The sequence below is a fragment of the Poecilia mexicana genome, unplaced genomic scaffold (genome assembly GCF_051168715.1).
Source record: "Poecilia mexicana isolate PSO_F unplaced genomic scaffold, ASM5116871v1 scaffold_19, whole genome shotgun sequence".
Taxonomy (NCBI): domain Eukaryota; kingdom Metazoa; phylum Chordata; class Actinopteri; order Cyprinodontiformes; family Poeciliidae; genus Poecilia; species Poecilia mexicana.
This window is the reverse complement of record NW_028263388.1, coordinates 693,220-719,909: the sequence shown is the minus strand read 5'-3', so window position 1 is coordinate 719,909 and position 26,690 is coordinate 693,220. Positions and strand designations below refer to the sequence as shown.

General features: G+C 43.5%; 2 protein-coding genes across 3 annotated transcripts; one reads left to right on the top strand and one right to left on the bottom strand.

The window, feature by feature from the left end:
* Positions 1–443: 443 nt before the first annotated feature.
* On the bottom strand, positions 444–5,593 carry lcmt1 (leucine carboxyl methyltransferase 1). Of its 2 annotated transcripts, none has more exons than XM_088016628.1 (11): positions 5,115–5,593; positions 4,387–4,478; positions 4,168–4,289; positions 3,984–4,060; positions 2,852–2,913; positions 2,678–2,780; positions 2,248–2,368; positions 1,861–1,962; positions 1,688–1,779; positions 719–845; positions 444–650 (listed from the first exon to the last, which is right to left on the bottom strand). In XM_088016628.1, exons 1-11 carry the CDS (start codon positions 5,198–5,200, stop codon positions 561–563), a joined length of 1,074 nt encoding a protein of 357 aa, XP_087872754.1. In that variant the 5' UTR covers positions 5,201–5,593; the 3' UTR covers positions 444–560. The 2 variants fall into 2 exon arrangements, with proteins under 2 accessions (XP_087872754.1, XP_014832312.1); XM_014976826.2 differs by having other exon boundaries at positions 748–845.
* An 8,994-nt stretch (positions 5,594–14,587) lies between these two features.
* Positions 14,588–26,490, top strand: LOC106910243 (heparan sulfate glucosamine 3-O-sulfotransferase 6-like). The gene is made up of 2 exons (XM_088016606.1): positions 14,588–15,833; positions 24,217–26,490. The coding sequence occupies exons 1-2, from the start codon at positions 15,403–15,405 to the stop codon at positions 24,833–24,835; spliced, it is 1,050 nt and encodes a 349-aa protein (XP_087872732.1). The 5' UTR covers positions 14,588–15,402; the 3' UTR covers positions 24,836–26,490.
* The last annotated feature ends 200 nt before the right edge of the window (positions 26,491–26,690 follow it).

The window sequence follows — 26,690 nt, the reverse complement described above, 5'->3', positions numbered from 1 at the left end:
TGGACGGGTCACCAGTCAGGTCACCTGGACGGGTCACCTGTCGGGTCACCTGGACGGGTCACCTGGACGGGTCTCCTGGACGGGTCACCAGTCTGTCTCAGGGCAACACACAGTCAACACACAGTCACACCAGGGAGAATTTAGAGACCAATTAACCTGACAGTCGTGTTTCTGGACTGAAGCTGGAGAGAACCCACCATGCACAGGGAGAACATGCAGACTCCATGCAGAAAGACCCGGGAATCGAACCAGAACCTTCTGCTGCAAGGCAGCAGCTCTACCTGCTGCACTGCTGTGCAGCCCCTACCTGCCATTTTATTAAAAAAAAAAAAAATAATAATTATATATATTATATATATATATGTTGATTTTCGCATGAAAACGAGTTTAACTGGTTTCAGAACGTTTTGCTGTTCGGTGATAATAATGATGACATGAATCTGTTTCGTCTCTCAGTCTTTATTTCCAGCAGATTCTGTTAAACATTTTTAAATATTCCCGTTTCATTTTTTCCAGCATGTGGTTCCAGTGTGACCTCTGACCCCACGGCTCCCAGGTGATCAGAGTGTCCTCTTCCCCTGCTGCTCCTCCTGCTGACTCTGGCAACCCAACCGTGACCTTTGACCCTCAGAAGGCCAGCTGCGACAGCCCTAAGGAAGCAGAACCGACCCGGCTGGTTAAAGATGGGGACAGCTGGAGAAGCTCAGCAGCGGCGCACAGCGCTCTGCCGCCTGTGGCGGGTCTCACCCAGGTTGAGCCGGTCCTTGGTGGCCCAGCAGATGCAGTAGTGCTGCAGCAGCTGCTGCAGAAGCTCCTTCTCATCCAGGAACTCCAAACGCTCAATTCTGCAGGACACAAAGACACCCAGTCAGAGTCGAACCCACAACCTTCCTGCTGCAAGGCAGGAACCTGATTCACATCAGAGCCACCGGTTGGTTGCTCAACATTACACTCACTTAGAAACCAGTGGTTGCTATGGAAACTCCATTTCTAACAATGAGCTTTCATAATAATGTGAGGTAGAAGCTCAACCTGAGTTGATGTTTCAGCTGCTTTAAAATTCATAATTACTGTTCTGACTTTACATTTAAGGAAAGTTTTATTTTGTTCTCCTCCTTCAGTCCGGGAGAACCAGATGTTCTGGTTCTACTGGAACCAGAACATCTGCTCCACCTCCAGCTGCTCTGAGTCAAACCAACCTGTTCCCCTCCTGGCCTGTGGGGGCGCTGCACCAAGAACCACTGAAGGAAACGACAAAAAAACCTCTGAAGACACTGAGAGCAACTTCCTGCTTCACCAGATGGAAACAAGATGGAGGCGTCAGATTTTAGTGTTGGAGGATTTCTCTTTAGGCTAAAGACCAGGAGCCATTTCTGCTGCTAGCGCTAGGCTAATGTGTTAGCTTTGGTTGTATATTGCCCAGAATGCCCTGCTCTGTAGTTCACTTCCTGCTTCTGGAGCGGTCTCTGGTCCACTTGGTGTTCACATTCAAACTGAACCAGAGTTCAGTTCAACTGAACCCAGACCGAGGTTTGGAGGACCAGAGGTCAGAGGTCATAGGTCAGTTAGAGTTCACACCTCACCAATCGGACTGGACTTTATAGACAAACGGACTGGAGTCGGGTTAAAGTGGACTGGACTGCTTTAATGCCCTCTCTGCCAGCAGGGGGCAGTGCAGCTGTCCTACCTGGCCACATCGTCCTGAGGGAGGACGCTGTAGACCGCCATCATGTCCAGAGCGTTGGCCTGATCCCAGCCGGCCCTCAGGAAACGCTCCTTCTGCAGACACAGAGACAGGCTGGTTTTTACCGACTGGTTTTTACCAACTGGTTCTTACTGACTGGTTCTTACTGGTTTTACCTGGGAGTCCAGGGACTGGCACAGCTCCACCCCAGCCAGCGCGCAGCGCCGCCTCTGCAGGTTCTCAATCATCACCTGACCAAAGCGGTCGCTCATGTTCACCTGCAGGAACAGACCGACAGGTCAAAGGTCACTTCCTGCTGCTTCCTGAGAACTTGGCAGAAAAGCATATGAACACTGACGAGGCAAATGGTGCTGCAGTGTGACTTTAAATAGGCCATTGTGTGAGAATTGAATCAACCCAGCAAAGCACAGAGGGTCAAAGGTCATCCTTGGTCATGTTAGGTACTGGGTTTAGTTTGCCACACAGAGGCAGGATGGTGTGGACAGATTTTGGTTTGGTTTCCATGGCAACATGTAGTAAAGAGCTGCATCAGTGATTTTTACCTGTTCGTAGTTTATAAACATGGCGGTGTGAAACGTCTGAGCGGCCCAGTGGACGAGGCTGGAGGACTGGGCCGGGCTCATGTAGACCAGGACGCATTCTGACAGCAGCAGCGTGGGCAACCTGCGGCAACACCAGGACAGGCAACATGAAGGCAACGCAAAGGCAGCAGCAACTCCTGAGCCTGACCAGCCTCTTCGCTCTGCCTGAATCAGCAGATTTATCTGAAAGTGTGACTCAGCAAACTGGAGGTTTGGTTCTGAAAACACGCGGCGGCGGGCGTGGCGCCGCCTGCAATCAGCCTCCAGATGCCTCTGACCTGCAGCTGCGGCGCTGCAGCAGATAAGCTGCAGTTCCTGGACCTGCAGAGACCTGCTGAGAAAAGAGACCATGGTTTCCATGGAAACGCTGATCTGAGGTCACTAAACGTACTCTGGGTCCAGCTGGAACCGCCTCAGCTTCTCGTCCAGGCCGGGAACGTCTCTGAGGTCGGCTCCGATGATGCAGAACCGGTCCGAGTCCAGAACATGAGACTCTGAGGAGGCGCAGAGACGGCATCAACATTTCAACAATAAAATATTAGAATAATGATGACGATGTTTTTACCCAGCAGTAAGGAGTCGGTGGAGTGAACATCGATGATGGGTTTGGACAGAGGGGGTTTTGTCCTAGTCAAAGACCAAAACAGAAACATCTGTCACAATAACATTTTGTGAAACAATAAATTGTCCCAGAAATTATTGCCATAAATGATAATATTGTCATTTTGAGACAATGTCAACTATTTAAAATGCTGCTTTTCCTGATTCTCCCTCTGCTGAAAAAAAACTTGAACATAAAGAATCCAGAGAAGCTGCAGAAGTTTTAATTAAAGTAAATGTCAGAGTAGAGCTGTTTGGTTCCGACTCAAACTTTTCTCAGATCCTCTTTCTGTCCAAACTTTTACTGTTATGCAAACAAAACGTTGAAGCTGTTTGAGTTTGGAGAATCTGCATGTTGAAAGCTGGAAGAAACTTCAGGTATGTGATTCAACCTCCGCAGGTTGAATCACATAACCAGGTTTGTATGATTCAAGGTCAAATACAATCAAAATACAAACAGTGAAGTTTGAATCTGTAACCTGAACCAACAGGAAGCGGCTCTGGGGTGGGAATACGTTCCCCTGGAGGAAAACTCTGGATTTTCACACATTTATCACAACATGGTAATTATTTCTCCTGCCTCACGTTCAGCTCCTTTAATCACTTATATGCTGATTTTGAACCAGACTGTGGCGCCCCCTGGCGGCCGTTGCTGTGCAGGACCAGCCAGGAGAAGAAGAGGTCAAAGGTGATTTTATCTGCTCTAATGTTTTCATATTAATATTTAATATCTGAGAACAGAAACTGGATCTCCAGATCAGCTTCACTGTTGATCTTCATCTTTCCTCATTTGATGTTTGAAGGATTTTTATCTGCAGATTCATCCTTTGAAGAGGATGATGAAGAGTTAACTAAATAATAATGCTGTTATTGACTTCTAGGCAAGAAAATATTGATTTTATTATTTAAAAAAAGAATGGAATATTTATTTGCATTTTTTATGTATTTCTAATATTGTATAAAAAAGACTTAGAAACTGCAGAATACACCAGTTTTTTATCCGATTAATCATCTGAATAATTGATAGATTAATTAGTAACTATAATATAATCTAGTAACGGGTCATTAACAGGAGTAAAGAACAGCTGCAGACTCACTTTATGTGGTGGATTTTCCGAGCCACAACAGTCGGAAAGTCAACTTCAAACAACTTTCGTGGCAACAGGTTTTCCTCCTAAACACACACACACACACACACACACACACACACATGCTGGAGTTTCAGTTGGTCTGCAGCAGGACAGAGGGCATGCTGGGATGAAGCGCTCTCTGCTTCCTCACCTGCAGCCTCCAGAAGGTGGTGTCCAGGCCGGCGCCCAGGTTGATCACCTGGCAGTGGCCCTGGGTTTTCTTTAGGAAGGCATCCAGCAGCAGGTTGACCCCCTGAACCCGGGCGTAGTACCCTGAGGTCAGAGAGCAGAGCGAACAGCAGCCGGGTCAGTTTACACAGACCGGATCACTCTGCTGATCCCAGACCAGATCCCAGACTGGATCACTCACCTCTGTTGATCTCGGGTGCCTTCCTCTCTCCAACGCTCCTCACAAAGTACTGCAGGCTGGAGTCCTTCCAGTAGCCTTTACTGGTGGCAAACCTGATAAATAAATTCACTTATCAGGAAGAATAAGAATAGCAGAGAGTTTCCATGATGGAGATGAACCAGGACAACCCTGGAGGAAAACCAGGTAGAGACTGGGAGGAGAAACCCTGAACATGGAGAGATATTATGGGATGGTTTAGATCAAAGGTTGCCATGTCTGATCCTGGAGAGCTAAAATCCTGCAGCTTTTAGATGTTTAGATGTGTTCCTGCTGAAGCGGCTGAATCAGATGAAGGTCCGGTTATCAGACCTGAAGGACTGGTTCTGATGAGGAGATTCATTTATCCGCTTCACGCTGGAGAAGAGACACGTCTGAAAGTTACAGGATAACAGATGAATCAGATCAAAGCAGATTCATGGGCTAGAATGGCCTAGTCAAAGTCTAGACCTAAAGCCACGCATCTTGTTCCTTCTCCTTCGTTCCACTGGACTCTTAGTTTAGTTGGTTTGTCGCGTAAATACCGATAAATCTATTGAAGTTTGCGGTTCTGATTAGTAAAATGACAGAAACGTCATGAATGAATGAATGAATGAATGAATGAATGAATGAATGAATGAATGAATGAATGAATGAATGAATGAAATGAGTAACAGTGCGACCAGTCGCCAGATTTTCCTGCTGCTTCTCACCTTTTACAGGTGGTCGCATCGTCGCAGGTGGCTCGGACCGCTTCATCCGCAGTGTCCGCGTCCGCGAAGGGCTGCCGGGCGGCCATCGGTGACCCAGAGCCTCGGCTATGGGTGCAGCATGAGACGGGCCTGGAAGGCGGCCGGGGGCAGTGCGGACAGCGGCTGGATCTCCCGCTAGCAGCGGCTGGATCTCTCGCTAGCAGCGGCTGGATCTCTCGCTAGCAGCGGCTGGATCTCTCGCTAGCAGCGGCTGGATCTCCCGCTAGCAGCGGCTGGATCTCCCGCTAGCAGCGGCTGGATCTCCCGCTAGCAGCGGCTGGATCTCCCGCTAATGTCCGTCCTGCTGCTCCGAGTCTCTTGGAGCTTCAACAACCTTTGGGGAGGCTATAAATATCAGCATAAATGACAAAATAACGTAACAAATACTAAATAACTAAACACGGGAACAGAAAATGTGTGGAAAACTACAGCCGGAAGCACATTATACACTTCCGGTTAGTGTTTCATAATAAGATTTTATGTTTTTATAAACTAAATGAAGACGTTTTGATTATGTTACAAAATCTCTGGAGAGATCTAAAGTATCTAAAGTTGTATTTATTAATCATGATTAATTTGACTAAGAAAGCGATCCGTGTTTTTATACATTTACTGCTATTTTAATCTGAAAATACCCACAGAGCAGGGCGGCATGGTGGCCCACTAGCCACCAGGGAGCAGCAAAGCTACATGTTCATCCTCTTAGATCAGAGCTTCCCAACTATTCAGCTTCTGACCGACGACATAATGGACCTTAACAAGCTCCGCCCAGAAACGCCCCCTAAAATCCCACGTGGCTGCATGTCTCACAAACAAAGCCTGGCGGAGCTTAGTGTCTATGTGTAAACATGGCGTCTTTCGTTTCAACTGACTCTACAAAGTATTTCTGAGTCGATTAGTGTAGCATTTCTGCCGGATTTTCACAAAATATCAGCCACGACAATGGACAGGGGAACCAACAAGTTCATGTCATCTTTTATGGACGACATCAAGATGTTTGAGCCACGGGATGCCTCCAACATTGAGCGCGTCACAGCTAAATGCTACCGGTGGATGAGGAAAACAGCAGATCCTCCCAGCCTCAGCATAAATATAGCTGTGGACAAGATCACTGATGCCTGTTGTTCTTGCAAGGCTGGGTAAGTCGGCATTCATGGTTTTGAGGGTCACTTTTGAAATCAGTGATTTCTGGTGTTAGCAAATGTTTGAGTGTGCCTAGGCCTGATACTCGGTGCTCGATGCTAGCGTGGCTAACACGATTACAGTTTAGTAAAAAGCCTTTTCAGGTAAAATAAAATCTTTAATGTATGTCAGATACGGTACACATTGCATATTGATCTGTTCAGCTAACGTAAGACTGTGTAACAGACAGGCTTCAAGGTAGAAGTTGTATCGGTACTGCCGTTATGCTGTACTTAGCTAAAAGGTTTTCATAATGAATGTGTTTATTATTGACTTTTTTCAGACTTGGGGGTCATTGTTCACACATTATAGGCCTCCTTAAGACCTTACAATATTTCAAGCTTCAAAATTCAAAAGGGATCGGGAGGTGCTGGTGCCTATATCTAGCTAAGAGGCGGGTCACCCTGGACAGGTCGCCAGTCTGGCAGGGCCACTCAAAATATCCCCATTCACTAAACACACAGAAAGCAAAGTAATAATACTTACATCACAAACTCCTTTGTTCTTATTGATCTTACGACGGTTGAGCTGCAAATGCGGTCGTGCACAAGCTTTGATCCAAGCTAGGCATCCCGTTTCAGATTTGGGAAATCTGTGAATTTTATTTCCACAAATACGATCAGGATACCTGACATCGCCTGAACAGATTCCCCACTGACAGTGGAGAACCGTTCTTATTTGAGTTCTGTCGCAAAAACTTTGATTGTGTAGATTGTGGTCTGCTAGTCCACAATCTACATTAGCATGTGTATACTACTTTAGCTTTTGTTTGTGAGACTGTCAAGCACGTGGTAGCTGCGCAGTGACGTCAAATGGGCATTAGCCAATGAAACGTGGACCCTGTGGTAAGGTCCATAACGGATAGAATAGAATAGAATAGAATAGAAGTACTTTATTCATCCCAACAGGGAAATTACTGTGCAGTTGCAGCATACACATACACACAGATCAAATTACAATATGAAAAATAAAATAAAAATAAGATAAATGCATAAAATATAAAATGTAAGATTCTGTACAGTATGAACAGTGAAAATTAATAATCTGTACAGTCTGTACAAAAGTGCTTTGTAAACAATCTGTACAATATCGATTAATGAGCAGATATGTACAAAGGTAACTTAACGTTTGTTATATAAAGTGATAGCCTGTGGCAGGAAAGATTTCCTGTTTCCCTTCGACAACGGAGCTGAAGCAGTCTGTGTGAGAAAGTGCTCCTCTGTCTATCAACTGTGTGATGGAGAGGGTGCAGCTTGTTGGCTATAATAGACAACAAGCTGAGGGATCAGAATAATAACACAAACATCAACAGTCAATGTTCGTCTGTTTCTGATTGCTGTATGTATGGGAGGCCATATTAACATAAAATCGGTTTCTTCTGACAATCTGTAATTACATTCCTGATATCTAAAAATTAGTTTTGACTAGACAATTACATTTTGTCTCAGCTGAATGATGAGTTAAGATTTCTGCATTTAGATTCTGACTATTAAGAATAAGAATTAAAGATAACTTAATTAAAATTTAGACTGTTCAAAATGCCTTTCAAGATGGCGTCAACAAATTCGTCATCTGCGGTTCTTATCATAGCTGTGGTCTAAATACTGCTTTTATTTAATAACAGATTTTATTAAGTTACTTAAAGGAGTTATATTTTTTGTTAAATGACAGTTATCATGTGCACAAACCACTAGGATTAATGCTAAATTCACCATGGTAACCAGCATTTGGAAACAGTGCTAATGGCTAGCAGCTAACTATAATAATCTTTATGGTTAACACTGTGGTATAAAATTTAGCTGCTGGTTTGTCACTCAACCAAAACTTCACCTGGTATGTTTATTGTTTAATAAATATCTGCTGAGCAAGTGAATAAAGTTAGTGTTTATTAAATTATTATTAAAATCACGGATGTTAGCCAAGCTAGCTAGCTGCATCTAGCCAGCTAGCTAGCTTGGTCCCCCTGCGGGTCTTTGTAATGCCTGCCTCTCGTGTTTCTATTATACTGAAAAATGTTTTATCAATATTATTTATGTCATCAGGTTCTTAGTTTCTGAACTAAATCAACATTTCAGTCATAGAGAAGGCCCAAAATTATCATACTTGACAGATTTAGGATTAAACTAATATTTTAATTTCATCAACATATTTCTTCTGATGGGAAGTAATCCTGAGGATATGGAACATAAATGATATTTGTCAGTTTGCCATTGTTTTTATATTAAAAAAACCCTGATCTATATTGATTTTCTTATTTATTTTTCATTTCCTGTCAGAAACAAACTTCTTAGTTTATTGAAAACTATTTTAAATCTAGATCCCTGGGGGAATGAATAATTTTGGACTTAACTGTATCTCAAAAGGAAAATAAATAAATATCTCAGGTAATTTTATTCCAACAGTAATAAAAATTATATTAGAATCAACAGGAAGAGCTGTTTCCTGCCGTTTATTTAGCTTATGACTGGATTTATTCAGGTTTTTGTGTTATCACCCTTCTCATGTCTGGCTACCAGTGTTGTAGTCAAGACCACCTAACCCGAGACCAAGACTTTTAGGGTTCGAAACCAAGTCAAGACGAAGACCAGCACCCCGCACTACATGACACGATAAAATGTGAAATATGAACAAAATTGCTTCTCAAATTGATCTGAAAGATCCACATTCCCATAATAACACCTAGATATTAATTAAATACTTAGAGCTGAAATAAATTTAACCAGTATTAAAAGCAGAACAAACTCTTTGTTATTTCATCCCTGTGCCACAATCCACAGCGGTCTCGTGCCATTCCTAAAAAGATAACACCCTGGGCGTTTGCCCATATCATTCATGTCAGAAACCACCACTGTCTGCACCATTAAACATAGCAATGAAGGCAATGCCCGGACCGTAAATAACGGTCAACTATGAACACTGACCAAGGAACAACAAGCAAGAAGTAACCAAGCACAAGGCGCTCACCGTGACTGTTCTCACCCTCTCCACAGCTACATGAAGCCAGGCAGTCTGACACCATGGCAGACTACCATTACAGCTGCCACTTTGAACGAAAACAATCAAAGAACGATGCTCTGCGTGCTCTTTCGTTCTTGTGTTTTAATTATTTGCTAATTAAATAAATACCAATGCATATAATTAAATAAAATAATAATAGCTACTGCAGTGTATGCAGAGCATTACAAGAACAAAGAGCGGTTCTCAGTGAGGCTCCACTCCTATCTCATAAGTAAAAAGCTGTGCAGAAGAATCGGACTGTTCTTGAATGTCACATCACCATTTTGCAGACTTTTGGACACAGTGTTGTCCCACATATGTGACAAATCAGTCAACACCTCTGCACAATAATTCAGCGCAGTGAGTGACAACTTTTTTCATCACAAATGCTTATGTGTCTCTATATAGCTAGCTTTGCTAACATCATGTCAACGTAGCTTACCTTTCTTTAAGCTTCTTTTCTAAGTGACAAAAAAAATTAGACGTTGTCTCCACCGTCTGTGAAAGTGAAGTGCTGCTGAGTTAGCTGTGGCCATTGGATTTCTTATGATTTATGCAGCACTATTCTATTACTGATGATTAGACAGACATCTTCTGCCGCTGAGAAGAAACCACTGCGCATGTCTGGAGCTCCGCGTGCGAGTGAAAGGTGGGGAGGGAGAGTAACAGAAACACGTGATTGCTTGGATTTTAATCGGTGCGTTTTGCATCCAGTTAAAGCAAACATGTTAACAAATAAACTGGACAGTATGCTGTAAGTTTAGTGATATTTCCACAGCTGCGGTCTTGACTGGTCTTGAAATAAAATCCCGATCCTCAGCGACCGAGACCATCAAAAAATGATCTCGAGACCAAGACCGGTCTCGAGTACTTCAACACTCTGGTTACCATGTCTGACCATCAGCTGGAGGAATGAAATGCTTCAGGCTTAGTGGAGATCAACAGAACAAAGCCGTCCTGTCTGCTTTTTAAAGCGGCATCAGATTGAACAGACGGGCTTGCTGACCCGTCAGCCGGTTCTGACCCGGCTGTGGTTCTTTAAAAGCTTCTAGAGGAGAACATCGGCTGAACTGGATCACCTGATCATGGTTATTATGACTCACATCCATTAGGTAACATTTGGGTTTCCCTCCTGACTTTCTGTGGAGAAAATGAAAGAGGCGTCTGAAAAGAAGCCGCGCCGCCACCAGAGGACATCTTTTCTCCTCAATGAATCGCAGGTCAAAGGTCAGCCTCCTGGTAGGCTGCAGACAGAACATGACGGTGTTGCACAAACACTCCATTAACCCCACGGCCCTGAGATGTTTCAGCCCCGGGTTTCGGCCGGCGGCGTTCTGCAGAAAATGAGCCGCAGGTTTTCAGACGGCCGTTACGGCGTGTTCCATTTCCTCCCTGCTTACAGGTGAATCAAACCACAGGAAGAACAAATTAAACCAAACAGCACATTCCCTCCAAGCTTGTTCAAGTCTGAAACCAACACGGATTAGACTTTCAATATTATCTTAGAAAAACTCTGGAAAAAAAATCATTCTGCAATTATCTCAAAGCAAACAATTATTTTGGAAAAGAAATCATTTCAGCTCCTGAGATCCAGATCAGATTAAAGATGATTGTTGAAAATTATTCCATCTTTCTTTGAGTCTCCAGAGCCAAAACACAGGTGGGTGACATCACAGCTATTAGAGCATTACAGATGATTTCTGAGCCAAAACACACAGAAAGGAGAAAAGTCAAGCCTGAAACGTCTGCTAACGAGGGAAGCTCTACTCAGAGAAGGAGTGAGTTCAGGTGATGATCCCCACAGGTCGACGACATCTGAGTGAACTGTTGGCTTCTGCAGATCCAAAGGATAGTTTCTCCTCAAACAAAGACGTCCAGCTGATATAAAGCCCGGTTCTAATGCAGCCGCAGCCTTTGGGCTCTGTGAAGCCCTGGGAGCTGAGTTTGATTCACGACTGAATGAACTAAATGTTCAAACACCATCAGTATCAGTTCTCTGCCTATATCTGATTATTTATTATTATTGAATGAAAAAGTTCCTGTGTTAAACAGGAACAAACACATGAAGGAGGAAAACTTCAAAACACACAAAAATAAATGGAACTGAAAAAAATTCTGCAAACGAAAAATGTGTCAGTGTCTGAATGAAAGCGAAGTCCTCCAGACCAGCAGGGGGAGTAGTATTATACTTAATACTACCTGGTACTACCTGATACTATCTGATACTACCTGGTACTACCTGATACTATCTGATACTATCTGATACTACCTGGTACTACCTGATACTATCTGATACTATCTGATACTACCTGGTACTACCTGATACTATCTGATACTACCTGATACTACCTGGTACTACCTGATACTACCTGGTACTACCTGATACTATCTGATACTACCTGATACTATCTGATACTACCTGATACTATCTGATACTACCTAGTACTACCTGATACTACCTGGTACTATCTGATACTACCTGATACTACCTGGTACTACCTGATACTATCTGATACTACCTGGTACTACCTGATACTACCTGGTACTACCTGGTACTACCTGATACTACCTGATACTATCTGATACTATCTGATACTATCTGATACTACCTGATACTACCTGATACTACCTGATACTACCTGGTACTACCTGATACTACCTGATACTACCTGGTACTACCTGATACTACCTGGTACTACCTGATACTACCTGGTACTATCTGATACTACCTGATACTACCTGATACTATCTGATACTACCTGGTACTACCTGATACTACCTGGTACGACCTGGTACGACCTGATACTACCTGGTACTACCTGGTACTACCTGGTACTATCTGATACTACCTGATACTATCTGATACTACCTGATACTATCTGGTACTACCTGATACTATCTGATACTACCTGGTACTACCTGGTACTATCTGATACTACCTGGTACGACCTGATACTACCTGGTACTATCTGATACTACCTGGTACTATCTGATACTACCTGATACTACCTGGTACGACCTGATACTACCTGGTACTACCTGGTACTACCTGATACTACCTGGTACTATCTGATACTACCTGATACTATCTGATACTACCTGATACTACCTGATACTACCTGATACTACCTGGTACTACCTGGTACTACCTGATACTACCTGGTACGACCTGGTACTACCTGGTACTACCTGATACTACCTGGTACTATCTGATACTACCTGATACTACCTGATACTATCTGGTACTACCTGATACTACCTGATACTATCTGGTACTACCTGATACTACCTGATACTACCTGGTACTACCTGATACTACCTGATACTACCTGGTACTATCTGATACTACCTGATACTACCTGATACTACCTGATACTACCTGATACTATCTGGTACTACCTGATACTACCTGATACTACCTGGTACTACCTGATACTACCTGATACTACCTGATACTATCTGGTACTACCTGATACTATCTGATACTACCTGGTACTACCTGGTACTATCTGATACTACCTGGTACTACCTGATACTACCTGGTACTATCTGATACTACCTGATACTATCTGGTACTACCTGATACTACCTGATACTACCTGGTACTATCTGATACTACCTGGTACTATCTGATACTACCTGATACTACCTGGTACTACCTGATACTACCTGGTACTACCTGGTACTACCTGATACTACCTGGTACTACCTGGTACTACCTGATACTACCTGATACTACCTGGTACTATCTGGTACTACCTGATACTACCTGGTACTACCTGGTACTATCTGATACTACCTGATACTACCTGATACTACCTGGTACTATCTGATACTACCTGATACTACCTGATACTACCTGGTACTATCTGATACTACCTGATACTACCTGATACTACCTGATACTACCTGATACTACCTGGTACTATCTGGTACTACCTGGTACTACCTGATACTACCTGGTACTATCTGATACTACCTGATACTACCTGGTACTACCTGGTACTACCTGATACTACCTGGTACTACCTGGTACTACCTGATACTACCTGATACTACCTGGTACTATCTGGTACTACCTGATACTACCTGGTACTACCTGGTACTATCTGATACTACCTGATACTACCTGATACTACCTGGTACTATCTGATACTACCTGATACTACCTGATACTACCTGGTACTATCTGATACTACCTGATACTACCTGATACTACCTGATACTACCTGATACTACCTGGTACTATCTGGTACTACCTGGTACTACCTGATACTACCTGATACTACCTGGTACTACCTGGTACTATCTGGTACTACCTGGTACTACCTGATACTACCTGGTACTACCTGGTACTACCTGGTACTACCTGATACTACCTGGTACTACCTGGTACTACCTGATACTATCTGGTACTACCTGATACTATCTGGTACTACCTGATACTATCTGGTACTACCTGATACTACCTGGTACTACCTGCTGTCCTGCTGTTCCGTGTCTTTGTTACTTCTTGTGTTTTATTTCATGTCTAGAGGTTGAAGCTGCTGGACTGAACTTGACTCAGTTCCCTCTGCGTTCCCTCCATGAAGCTGCAGTCCCGTGTCTTCCTGCCTCCCTTGCTGCGCTCCAAGCCACACCCGTGTGTTAATGCAGCCCTGCATGGCTGCATGGCTGCATGCCTATACTTAGGCAGCTGCTAACCGCAGCAGAGCTCTTGGTTTCTCAGTGACATCTCTGGTAAATTCCTTCAGTTTTCTGTGGTGGATAAAGTGAGTTTGACTTGCTGCAGCATTTTTACTCATCGCATGTTTTGCTGCAGCCAGAAGCACAGAAACTGGAGATCAACAGAAACCAGAAAATATTTTTAATCAATTCTGCAGATTCCATCAGAACAGAAAAACCTGAAATCCATCCAGTTACATCTGAGTTATTACTAGAGAACATATATATATATATATATATATATATATATATATATATATATATATATATATATATATATATATATATATATATATATATATATAAAGTTCAGCTTCGATTAGAAAGTCTCTCAGCAGGAAGTCTGAGTTCAACTCTGCTGACAAACTAAATATAGAAGTGGGAAAACGTCTGCTGTCCTGATGGAAACAAATCTGACAAATTGAACATAAAGAGTTTATATTTAAAGTCAATAATTCTGCAATATTCATTAAAAAAGGAGAAAACACCCCGTTTTATATTTTTATCAGGTTTTTCTTATTTTTTACAGTGTAAGAACCAATTTATACAGTTTGTGAAGAGAAGTTGATTTAAGAGGCTCCACGGTCTTTGAAGGCATCATGACTAGTTAAAATAGTGTGTGTGTGTGTGTGTGTGTGTGTGTGTGTGTGTGTGTGTGTGTGTGTGTGTGTGTGTGTGTGTGTGTATGTGTGTGTGTGTTTGGGGGATACATCAGTGTCATCTTCGGCTCCAGCAGGGTGTGTGGCCGTGCAGGCGGCTCCTCTCTGGACGTGGAGCCATGAAACCTCTGACTCTGGATCTGGAGCTGCAGAGCTGCAGTGTGGAGGATTCAGCGGAAATGAGGAGAAATGAACTCTGGTCGACAATCACAAACTAATATTCCTCCTCCATCATTCTCCAGGCCTCCTTCCCTTCCAGTGCATTAAAAGCGCATTAAATATCATTAAACTAACGACCATATTCCTCTGAAATTGCTCTAATAATCATTTAACATGAGACTTTTTCCTCTCTTTGACCGGATAATCGCTATTTTCGGGGTTATTTCCGCGCGCCGTGGCGCAGCGAGGGCTGGGGCCGGAGGGGGCGTGTGTTGGACGGACGGGGCGTGGATGTGGGTTTCCCGTGGAGCACCGGGACCAGAACCCGCGGAGGACCAGCCGAACATCCCGGCATGCTGCTCTCCAGTCCGGGGACGTGAGGGTCCCTCAGTGATGGATGCGTGGCGCTCCGCCGTGACGCGCAGTGGGCAGGTTTGGCGCACATCGCGCCTGTGGATGAGATGATCCGGTTCGCGGCTGAACCATGAAGTCCCTCGGCGTGCCATCCGTCCTGCGCTCCGTCCTCCATGGGATGCAGTAGATGGAGAGCTGCGCTCAACTTCGGACACCTGAAGGCGCAGTCCAGGCTGCCCGTCTTCCTCACCATGATCCTCCTCTTCACTTACCTCTGCTACTGCCTCAGCAGCCGCTGCGACGCGCTGCCCCGGCCGGTGTTCAGCAGCGGCGCTCCGGCGGGCGAGCGGCTCCTGGGCTCCGCGGTGCCGCTGCTCCGGCACCGGCTGGCGGACTCCGCCGGCGGAATGCGGCCTCTCGACAACATCTCCATCTTCAATAACTTCGGCAGCAAGAAGTTCCCGCAGGCCATCATCATCGGGGTGAAGAAGGGCGGAACCCGGGCGCTGCTGGAGTTCCTGCGGGTCCACCCGGACGTCAGAGCCGTGGGCGCTGAGCCGCACTTCTTCGACCGCTGCTACGACAAGGGGCTGGGCTGGTACAGGTAAGACCTGCAGCCGGAAAGGTGTGTTCAAACAGACATGGTGGAGGAGGAAAACTAAGATAACAACTTCCTGAACCAATTCTGCGCCCGGAATGTTTCATAATAATAACATTAAATCTAAAGCTGACAGAAAAAAGCAGCTTCCAGCCAAAGTTTAGAGTAAGGCTGAGCGACATGGGCTTAGAATTTCATCGGGATATTTCGGTGCTATGAGGTGTGAGAATCCTTGTTAAACGACGTTTAACTAAAGTCCTAAAAGGGGGTTTAATGTTTTTATCTTTTTTAATCTTTTTCAAAATGTCTTTCTCACTGTTTATTCAATGTCACATGCTGTTTTTATTTTAATTATGTAAAGCACTTTGACATGCCTTGATGCTGAAATGCTATACAAATAAACTTTGATTGATTGATAACGATAATTATAATTAAATACACAAATTATTTTTTTTACTTATCTGTATGGTTGTGACTGGAAAAGCACTCATTGCGCCACAAACACAAATCCTGCTCTTGGAAAACATTTGTGTTTGATACAAGCTTCTTCAGGATGTCACAAGTTAGAAATATATAATTTATATCACTAAACTGAACACAGTCACTGTACTTAATTTTACTGAATTTATTGATTATTTGTTGATGCTCTCCTGGAATAAACAGCTTAAAATAGCATTTATGTCAGTTTTTTAAACAAGGCTGATAAATGCTAAACAATACAATAACTGTAGATTCATTAACAAATGACTGAATGAACTTATCCCAGAAATTATTGTATAAATGACAATATTGTTTTGAGGCCATTTCCACATAATATATTGATAATAGCATAATAATACAAGTTCTCCCTCTCAAAAATTAATACAGTTTTTAACAAACATTTATCATTGGACATGGAAGACAGTTTAAATATCCAAATAAATAAAACAAGTAAAAACCATAAATAAAATGGAATTAAAACCCAAAACAATAAAGTCTCAGTAAACAAATATTAACCACCAGAAATTAAATTAAGCTCATTTGAATTTGTCATACAATTAATTAATTCATTGCTTCTTGTTGCTTTCATTTCTTTCCTCTTCATAATTTTAAGCCTCTTGATTGGTTAAATAAAATCAAACCTGAGAAAAAAATTGAAAAAGTTTATGAAAAAATAAATAGTTTAATCTGATTAGTTTATATGTAGCACAATAAGCCAAGTTTATGTATTTTGTGTATTTGGTCTCATATTTTGACATGTTGTGTTTTATGATGCAGTTTTGGTAAAGAGGTTTAAATGTCAATGAGTTATTGTCCTATTTAAATGAAGGATACAGGATAAATATTAATAACAGATGCACCCTTACATATTTATTTTTATTGCTAAAGGTTTAAATTTGAAGTAAATTTTATTTTCTTAAATGTTCAGGCTGTTTATGTCCTTTTGTTGTGTTAAAGGAAACACAATTTATTTATTAATGACATTAAGAAAAACCAGAATCAAAAATGTCCTCATATTAGAGAAAACAGTCCGTTTTCACCAATCAGAACCAATCAGATTCTGTCTCCTACCAAAGAATCTCTGCTTATAGAAACGGTGAGATATTTAAAACAGTCACCGCAGGAAGATTTTTTTTATTAAACTCATATTTGTTAAGTTTTTCTTGACTATTTTACTCTTTCATCATATATTTAATAAGGAATCCTTCAAATATAATGAATCTATTTAGAGGAATATTGATTTATCTGCTTATCAGCTGTTTTTAACTTCATCTTTAATTGCTGTAATTAATGGTTTAGATCTGGGATCTGAGTTTTATTAGAACTGGGCTTCAGGTTCTGAGCGGGTTCTGACGGCCCTGTCCCTGGCCCGGTTCCTCTGCTGGGAACCAACTAAAACATGCTGGGAGGAAGCGCTGGCTGGTCGGTGGAGAACAAAAGCTTTCCTGTGGCGTTTAGCATCCTGCAGCCGGCGCTGCGGTTTCCCTCTGAACGATGGGAAATCAGGAGACGAAAAGCTGTGCTGCATTCAGGGCCCGTCGGTTTAAAACCTGGAGCTTTTAAACCAAGCCAAACTTGTTTCCTCTGCCTTCATCCTGCTGCCATCAGGATTTAAATCAGGTTTATTCATAAGCTGCTTCCTCCATGCCGACGGTGACACGTTTTTATTTTCCCTCTGTCTCCATAGAGACGGTGTTTTTATTGGTTGTTTACAGTTGATCTGAATGAATGATTCTGAAGAACGGAGGAACTGATTCACAACCTGACTCTGTTTTGTTGAGGTTTTATGAAATAAACAACACATAGAAACATCCAGTTAAACGACCTGGTCAGGTTTTCTGTTAGAAATTAAAATCTGAAATGTGTGGAATTTCTGACACATACAATGACACTGTAACCATAAACAGGAAGTGAAGCGGAGACTGTAACCATAAACAGGAAGTGGAGCTGACACTGTAACCATAAACGGGAAGTGAAGCGGAGACTGTAACCATAAACAGGAAGTGGAGCTGACACTGTAACCATAAACAGGAAGTGAAGCGGAGACTGTAACCATAAACAGGAAGTGCAGCTGACACTGTAACCATAAACAGGAAGTGGAGCTGAGACTGTAACCATAAACAGGAAGTGGAGCTGAAACTGTAACCATAAACAGGAAGTGGAGCTGAGACGGTAAACATAAACAGGAAGTGGAGCTGAGACTGTAACCATAAACAGGAAGTGGAACTGAAACTGTAACCATAAACAGGAAGTGGAGCTGACACTGTAACCATAAACAGGAAGTGGAGCTGAGACGGTAAACATAAACAGGAAGTGGAGCTGAAACTGTAACCATAAACAGGAAGTGGAGCTGACACTGTAACCATAAACAGGAAGTGAAGCGGAGACTGTAACCATAAACAGGAAGTGCAGCTGACACTGTAACCATAAACAGGAAGTGAAGCGGAGACGGTAACCATAAACAGGAAGTGGAGCTGAAACTGTAACCATAAACAGGAAGTGGAGCTGAGACGGTAACCATAAACAGGAAGTGGAGCTGAGACTGTAACCATAAACAGGAAGTGGAGCTGAAACTGTAACCATAAACAGGAAGTGGAGCTGAGACGGTAACCATAAACAGGAAGTGGAGCTGAGACTGTAACCATAAACAGGAAGTGGAGCTGAAACTGTAACCATAAACAGGAAGTGGAGCTGACACTGTAACCATAAACAGGAAGTGGAGCTGAAACTGTAACCATAAACAGGAAGTGAAGCGGAGACTGTAACCATATACAGGAAGTGGAGCTGAGACTGTAACCATAAACAGGAAGTGGAGCTGAGACTGTAACCATAAACAGGAAGTGGAGCTGAGACTGTAACCATAAACAGGAAGTGGAGCTGACAAATATGTAAATGAGTCTGAGATCAGAGCTGATGATGGATGGAGATGGAATGAAAATGGACCTTTGACCTGTGTCACATTTTAGAGGATAACTGATGAGGAAGACAGATGGAGATGCTGAGTCTGCAATGGTTTTTCTGGTTCACTGGTTTTCTGGTTCACTGGTTTTCTGGTTCACTGGTTTTCTGGTTCACTGGTTTTCTGGTTTACTGGTTTTCTGGTTCACTGGACTGGTTTCAAGAGGAAACTGGTTAGCACGGCTCCAGGTGCTGCGCAGACATTCGGAGCGTTTCCAGGTTCAGAGCTTTACATGCAGCTCAGGTAGAAAAGTATTCACACCCTTCCTGATTTCTCCTGTCTTTTTGTCCATCTGCATGTTTCACATCAAACACATTTATATGTCAGACTAAATGACCTGATTTAACACAAAAAGAAAGTTTTTTTCATTAAGTGACTTAATCGTTCCAAACCAGCAAAGTGTTTCTGACTGTGATGAGTCTCTAAACTTGGCTCCTCCTCTGTCCTCTCTCGACTTCCACTGTCAAACCAAATAAGAAAATCAGAGAAATTAATTTGTTTGATAAATATGAAGTGATTAATGTGAGCGTCAGCAGAAACCAGCTGATCTGTAAATCATAGATATTTAACAAGAGAAAAGCCGAACTCGCAGTGGGAGCCCACATTAAAGTCTGCCCAGGGCCTCAGATAATCTTGGGCTGGCTCTGGTTCCAACACGGAAATAAAACCCAAAGAAACATGAAAATGATAAACCGGCCGAGTCATGAAGAAGAAAAGAGAAACATGAAACCATTTACACACCCTGACAGACTCAAACACCCAGGCTGACGGAGGCCGTGTCATTCAGGCTATGTGTGTGTGTGTGTGTGTGTGTGGGTCACTGCCACTAATTGCTCCCTCCCTCTTCAGTTATCAGATGGGAAAATCAGAAGTTGTGTTCCTGCTGGTCCACACTGGTCTCCTTGTGTGGTTTTATCTAGGAGCAGCCAGGGGCCACGGGGGGAGCCGGGGGCCACGCCCTGCCTGATCGCAGGGAGGGAGGAACCAACAGACTGGTGCAGAGATGAGCAGATTACAGAGTGACACTTCCTGCCTCCATGATGGCCTCCATTACAGAAAAACCTCCAATGTGTCTGAACTCAACAGGCTAGCTGCTACAAGCTAGCAAAGAAAATGAGCCGGTTATTTATTGAGATTTACTTTCAGGGACAGTAAATAAATGGTAACACCAAAGGATCAAGCTAGAGGTATTAAATTATGATCAAAAATTCTCCATGTCTGATAACACAACAGTTTTAGCATCCTGCAGCATTATAAAGCTATGGCTAGCAGCTTGCTAGCTCAACATAAACAAAGGAAGTAACAGAAGCAGTGATAACACATTATATGGAAATTTAAAAAAGATCCATACACTTTGATTTACATTTTCTTTTAAAAAGAGGATAAAGCTAGCACGTGGTTAGCTTAGCTCACACAAAGGAACTAAGCTAGGTCCTAACATTAACTCATAACATTAAGTTATTTAACAACTAAAAATCTCTAAAAAGACATGAAAAGTTGATCTGATTTAAGTTTTTACATCTAAGCCAACGTCTCAAAGAGTTAGCATGTGATGCTAACATGTAATAACCTCCAGCTGAGTTCCAGCTTCTCGTCACAGCAACTCTGACCAAGCAGTCCATTTCCTCTCAGAATCACGAGCTGAAGCTGGGCTTTGTTGAAACCTTGAGACGTTAACTCTCAGGTTCTCCTGTTTGGTTCTGGTTCTGGTTCCTGAGAGGAAACTCTGACTGACCTCCTCTCTCTCAGGCCTTGAGACGCAGGAATTAACCGTTACGCCTCTGTTTTTCCTCTCAGCTAGACACATTCTTCAGCTCTTTCCTACCGACCTACCCCAGTGATGCAAACCTCCTCAGTAAAAACACTTTTCACCGCCGAGCGCCTGCCAGGCGGAAAGCCTGCATGACCTGCCACAGACGGCCAGATGAGCTGCAAACCACCGAGAACCGAAGGATTTACATCACACTGTAGTGACGTAACCTCTGACCTTCAGTCATTCTGCCAAAATTACTACCAACAATATCAGTAATAACATCCTGCTGAAGTGATCAGTTTTAAAGGGATTATTAATCTGTGCAGCAACACACTGCCAACCAGCAGGCTGAAAGAAAGCTCCTTTATTTCCTGTCCCTAAAAAAGAGCCAACTCTAACTTATACTCAATAAACACCAGAACTGAAAAGAGGCATTATTAATGGCTTTTATATTTTATTGGAAGTCTCATCCAAATGTAATTCATTGGTTGCTCTAACAGGTTTGGTAATAATTCATGATTCAGTCATGAAGCTGGGATATTTTACTGGTGTTTATCAAACCGGCTTCGTCCTGATCTGATGTCAAACTGATAGCAGAGAAACTGAAACCTTTGATGAAATGATTCAATCTAGTTCTACAAACATGGAGACAAGAAATGACTTCTGGATGTTTAGATGTCAGAGAGGCTCATGGTCCACATCATGCAGCACCCAGACAGACGCTGCAGCCACAGACCGGAATCACTGGCTCCTCCTGGCAGCCGGCAGGTCTTTGAACGCACCACAGGGGAAAAAAGCCCCAAACTGGCCTCAATGGGCCCCAAATTGTCCCCCAATGGGCCCCAAACTAGCCCCCAATGGGCCCCAAACTGGCCTCAATGGGCCCCAAATTGGCCCCCCAATGGGCCCCAAACTGGCCTCAATGGGCCCCAAACTGGCCCCCAAATGGGCCCCAAACTGGCCCCCAATGGGCCCCAAACTGACCCTAATCCCAGTTTCCCAGTTGAGAGATTAAGAAACGTCAGGCTACATCAGAGAAGTACGGAAGAGAATTAGTGCCACTGACAAAGACGAATTCTGACTTATTTTTGTCAGAATCAAGATTGTTGAAATTATTTATGCAGCATCAGAAAAATCTAGTCTGAAAACTCAAACCTACCAAATACATGAAAGGCTTTCAGTGTGGGTAAGTTACAAATTTTATGACAAGGAAAATGATTATTTATGCGATTATTTCTATATACTAACAACGGAACTGAAATACGTCTATGAATATTTGGTTATTTACTTGGATTAGCATTAGCATCAGCAGCAGGCCTCTGCCTCTATCCGCCGTGTCTCTGCTGGTTCTGAACCACAGAACCAGCATGTTGGACTGCAGCACAGACCTGCTGCAGTCCAACATGTGAACACAGCGTCGATGGAAGCCCTCTGCGCCTGCAGCAGGGACAACAGCTTGGAATTAAACTGATTTTCTGCTGCAAACACTCGACCTTCTCCCTGCAGCCACAGGAGACACAAGAACGCAGTCTTTAACACATTGTTCCATTTTTCTTCCAGTTTTTCTTGTATTCCTTAAATGAAACAAAATGTCGGCCTTTCTGCAGCTGAAAGGAGAGACACACATATTACAGCCTCCAACTGAATTCTGGATATTTTCATTAAAGAACAAAACTTTCCCTGTTTTCTTTACTGGAAGCACTTAATGCTTTGGCATGTTCACTGATAGACTTTAGAAGAATGTAGAAAACACAGATAGTGCCAGATCTGAGGCTTTAGGTGCATCACTGCAGAAAAACCTTTCACCATGAAACTCTACAAGTTTTTATCCAAAGCTGGAATTTACTTTAAAAAGCAGCTCTTGGGTCATAAATAAGACATGAAGCTTGTTTCTTCCGTAGGACTCAGTCAGTCACCAGGAATAATCCGCTGATGCACCAGATCCCATTCAGGTTCCAGCAGGCAGGTTGAGGTATAAACTTTGGCTCCAAACTGACATTTTAAAGGATCCCTAAAGAGAACCAACCATAGAAACACCACCACTTTCCAAAACCCCTCTGAGTTTGGGATTGTGTTCTCCTCCGGTTAGCTTCGCTCCAGCCGCTAATGCAGCTCAGACATTTCTGGTGAAGAGCCGAGGCGGTGCGCTCGGCGCCGCGCGCCAGAGGACATGCTGGACTTGGAACCAAGTGTGTAAAGTTGGATCAGAGCGACAGAGCTTCATAAGACCTTCACTGACAGACCAACCACGAAGCCTCCGACCCGACCGCCACCACATGCCTGCTGAGGACGGAGAGGAAGCATGGAAATCAGCCCAGGGTTCCTTCAAAGCTGCAGCTCTGGCATTCTTCACTGCTTACACATGAACTAACTCCATTATTTAAATCTTGTCTTGACTTGGTGAAAGGAGCTGTATTTTTTGCTCTTCGTAGAAAAAGACAGAGGTTAGTACATTCTATTTTTGCAGTATGCTTGCTCTTGAATATAGTAAGTGACACAAGACAAATAGGTTTTCCTTCCCCTGTAATTTCCTTCCATTTCTCTACAGCCTGCTCTGGTGTTTCAGAAGGTTTACAGATCATTAACCTGGTTCTTCATCAGAGAGCAGGGCCAGGAGATAGAAGAGTGATCCAGTTCCCTAAAGCTACCAGTAGAACCAGAACCTTCAGACTGACGATGATAATCTGTAGAGCAAGAAAATGGAAACAACCAGGCCAAGGCTGCGTTCACACCAGCTCTGCTTAATTCGCTTTAATCCGACTCCGGTCCACTTTAATTCTAGCTAGCTCCAAAATGACAACACATTCCAGTCGTCAGCCATCAGCGCCGCTGCTCTTTCTGATCGTTTCTTCATCCTTTCTTTGTCTGCGTAGCTTTTAGAGGTGGTTCAGTTTTTATAGGACTGAAGTAAAACTGGATTAGCATGCTCCTGGGCTAACAGTTTCTGTTCTGTAGCTTTGTTAGCGAAATGAAGCTAGCATGACGAAGCAAAATCAACCCAGACTCCAGACGGTGGAATAAAGAGGTTATGATGTCTTTTAATATCTTTGTTTTCCTCCCTAGCTCACTGAATTAAACTCAGGCTTTTAAAATATCCATTAGAAGGAATTGATAATAAGGGAAAAGTATTTTTCTTTACGTATGAATGGTTAAATATCCTAATTCCTTTCTGGGTTTTTTGTTGTTTTTTTATACAGGAGTTTAATGCCTCGGACTCTGGAGGGTCAGATCACCATGGAAAAGACTCCAAGTTACTTCATCACCAAAGAAGCTCCGCGGCGCGTCCACGCCTTGAGCCGCCATACCAAACTCATCGTGGTGGTGCGAGACCCAGTGACCCGAGCCATCTCTGATTACACCCAGACGCTGTCCAAATCTCCTGGGCTCCCATCGTTCCAGAACCTCGCCTTCCGCAACGACAGCGCGACACTCATCGACACTTCCTGGAGCGCCGTACGCATCGGCATCTACGCCAAGCACCTGGAGAACTGGCTGCGCTACTTTCCTCTGTCGCGCTTCCTGTTTGTAAGCGGGGAGCGGCTGGTGACGGACCCAGCGGGGGAGATGGGCAGAGTCCAGGACTTTCTGGGCCTCAAACGCGTGGTGACGGACAAACACTTCTACTTCAACCAGACCAAAGGTTTCCCCTGCCTGAAGAAGCCTGAGGGCAGCAGCCAGCCGCGTTGCCTGGGGAAGTCGAAGGGCAGACCGCATCCTCAGATACCGACTGAGGTTCTGCTCAGGCTCAGAGACTTCTACAGACCCTTTAACCTCAAGTTCTACCAAATGACCGGCCAAGACTTTGGCTGGAGCTGAACGCCGGCCCACCAAACATCTTCCATCTGTCAATGCCAGCCTGGTTGTGAAGCTTTTCCACAGAGACTTTTAGGTCCTCAAGGTCCTTGCAGAAGTTATTCTTATGTCTTGATTCCACTGAGCGGTACGATATGGGTCAGCTTGGTTCGGTTCTGTATTTTATGCCCGGTGTATTCACCGCCACTGGGCCGGCGGGGTTAGACCCAAACACCCAACCTGATGCGTGTCTCTCTGAGTATCGCAAACAGTGATGTTTTTCTGTCGCCCAATCAAAGGGCTGTGTTGTGTGACATCAGCAGCTCTTCCCTAACCGGACCGGACCGTTGTCCTCTAGACCTACACCTGAAGCAGGTCCAGGAACGGTGCGGTACCGGTCAGTTGTTTGGGTTTCCCTTACAATAGAAACAGACAGAACAGCAGCGATGAAAAAAAATCAATTCTCATAAAAGTCCCGATTCTCATTTGCTGCGATTCAGAATCGGCTTTAAAAAATTAAAATAAATCCGACGTCTGTCCACCTCCATGTTGTAACGTTCGGACGTCGCTATGGAGACGGTACTGGAACATACGCATAAAGCACCAAAACAAAGAGAAAACGATGAAAACAAAAGAGAGAGATTCAACCGGCCCCATCTTCCATGAAAGAAAACATTTGGACTCCGCTAATGGTCGGAGCAAACCTACAGCGCAGCCAAGCTACGACGTTCCCTCCACTACAGTGCTATGGGAGGCGGGCTGTGATTGGTCAGACGGCTGTGGGTGGGGCTTATGAAGAAACGTTATTTTGTTTCCGCTAACCGGTCGCTGTATCTGCAGACGACATGAATACTTTTAAGGAATGCTTATCCAACTTGGTGAGGGAAATATCAACATTTTTTGCAATTCTTTACTAAATAACTCCAAAAATTAAAAACTCCTGGATGGAAATGGCAACATCAGAAGTCCCAGTTGTTTGGAATCAAACACTGATTTTGAATCAAAGGTGAGCTAGCAAAAGGTTCCCTCCATGATAAAATATCGTACCGAACCGACCCGAAACAAGGCGTTATAACCTTGTTTAAGCTAGTAGTTCTTGAGCCACATTAGTAAAACTGAAGTCCTAGTCAAATCCCTCAGAACCACTGAGAAGCACAAGACACAGAGACACACAAACTTCCAGCCTTCAAAGAGCTGAAAGTACAATGACCTGTCAAAATAAAAGCACTCATACAGTCAATCTGTGGGTCAAAGGGCTAATGGACCCGAACAGAACCATACAAACCGAGGGAGGCACTTTGAGTCGTGGTACTATCACAATAAAAGCACATAGGTTGGGAATCAGCTGTTCAAAAATAATTTTAACATTTCAGACGGAAGAACTTTTAAAGTTTATTTCTTTATGCAGTCAGGAAGTTCTCCTGGTCCAAACAGGCTCCTGACATGCAAACTGTGCTGAACGATTCCTCTTCAGCGACGCTTTGCATATTTACACACCTGAACAAAAACTCCCAGCTGTTTCCTGACTGACTCTGGCCTGGTGCTCATATATGCAACTTTGTATTTTTGTCAAACCTAATTTATTAGAAAGCAAACTGTTGTAGAGGTGCTTTTTTCTGAGAATTTTGTATCTGATTTTCTTATTTAAGTGAAATTGTGACTAAATCTTTTTACTCTGACGTGCTTTAGGGTCATTTATCTGGAGAAACCGTCACTTCCTCCTGTTTGTATCGATTTCAAACCGGTTCACGCTGCTGCTGCCAAAAACACGACCTACATCTGCCGGGCAGATGACTTGGCCCTGCGGAGCAGCAGGATGACGACGACTTTAATCTCTTCTGTAGAAGTTGACAGCATGTTTACTGAAACGTTCCTGAAG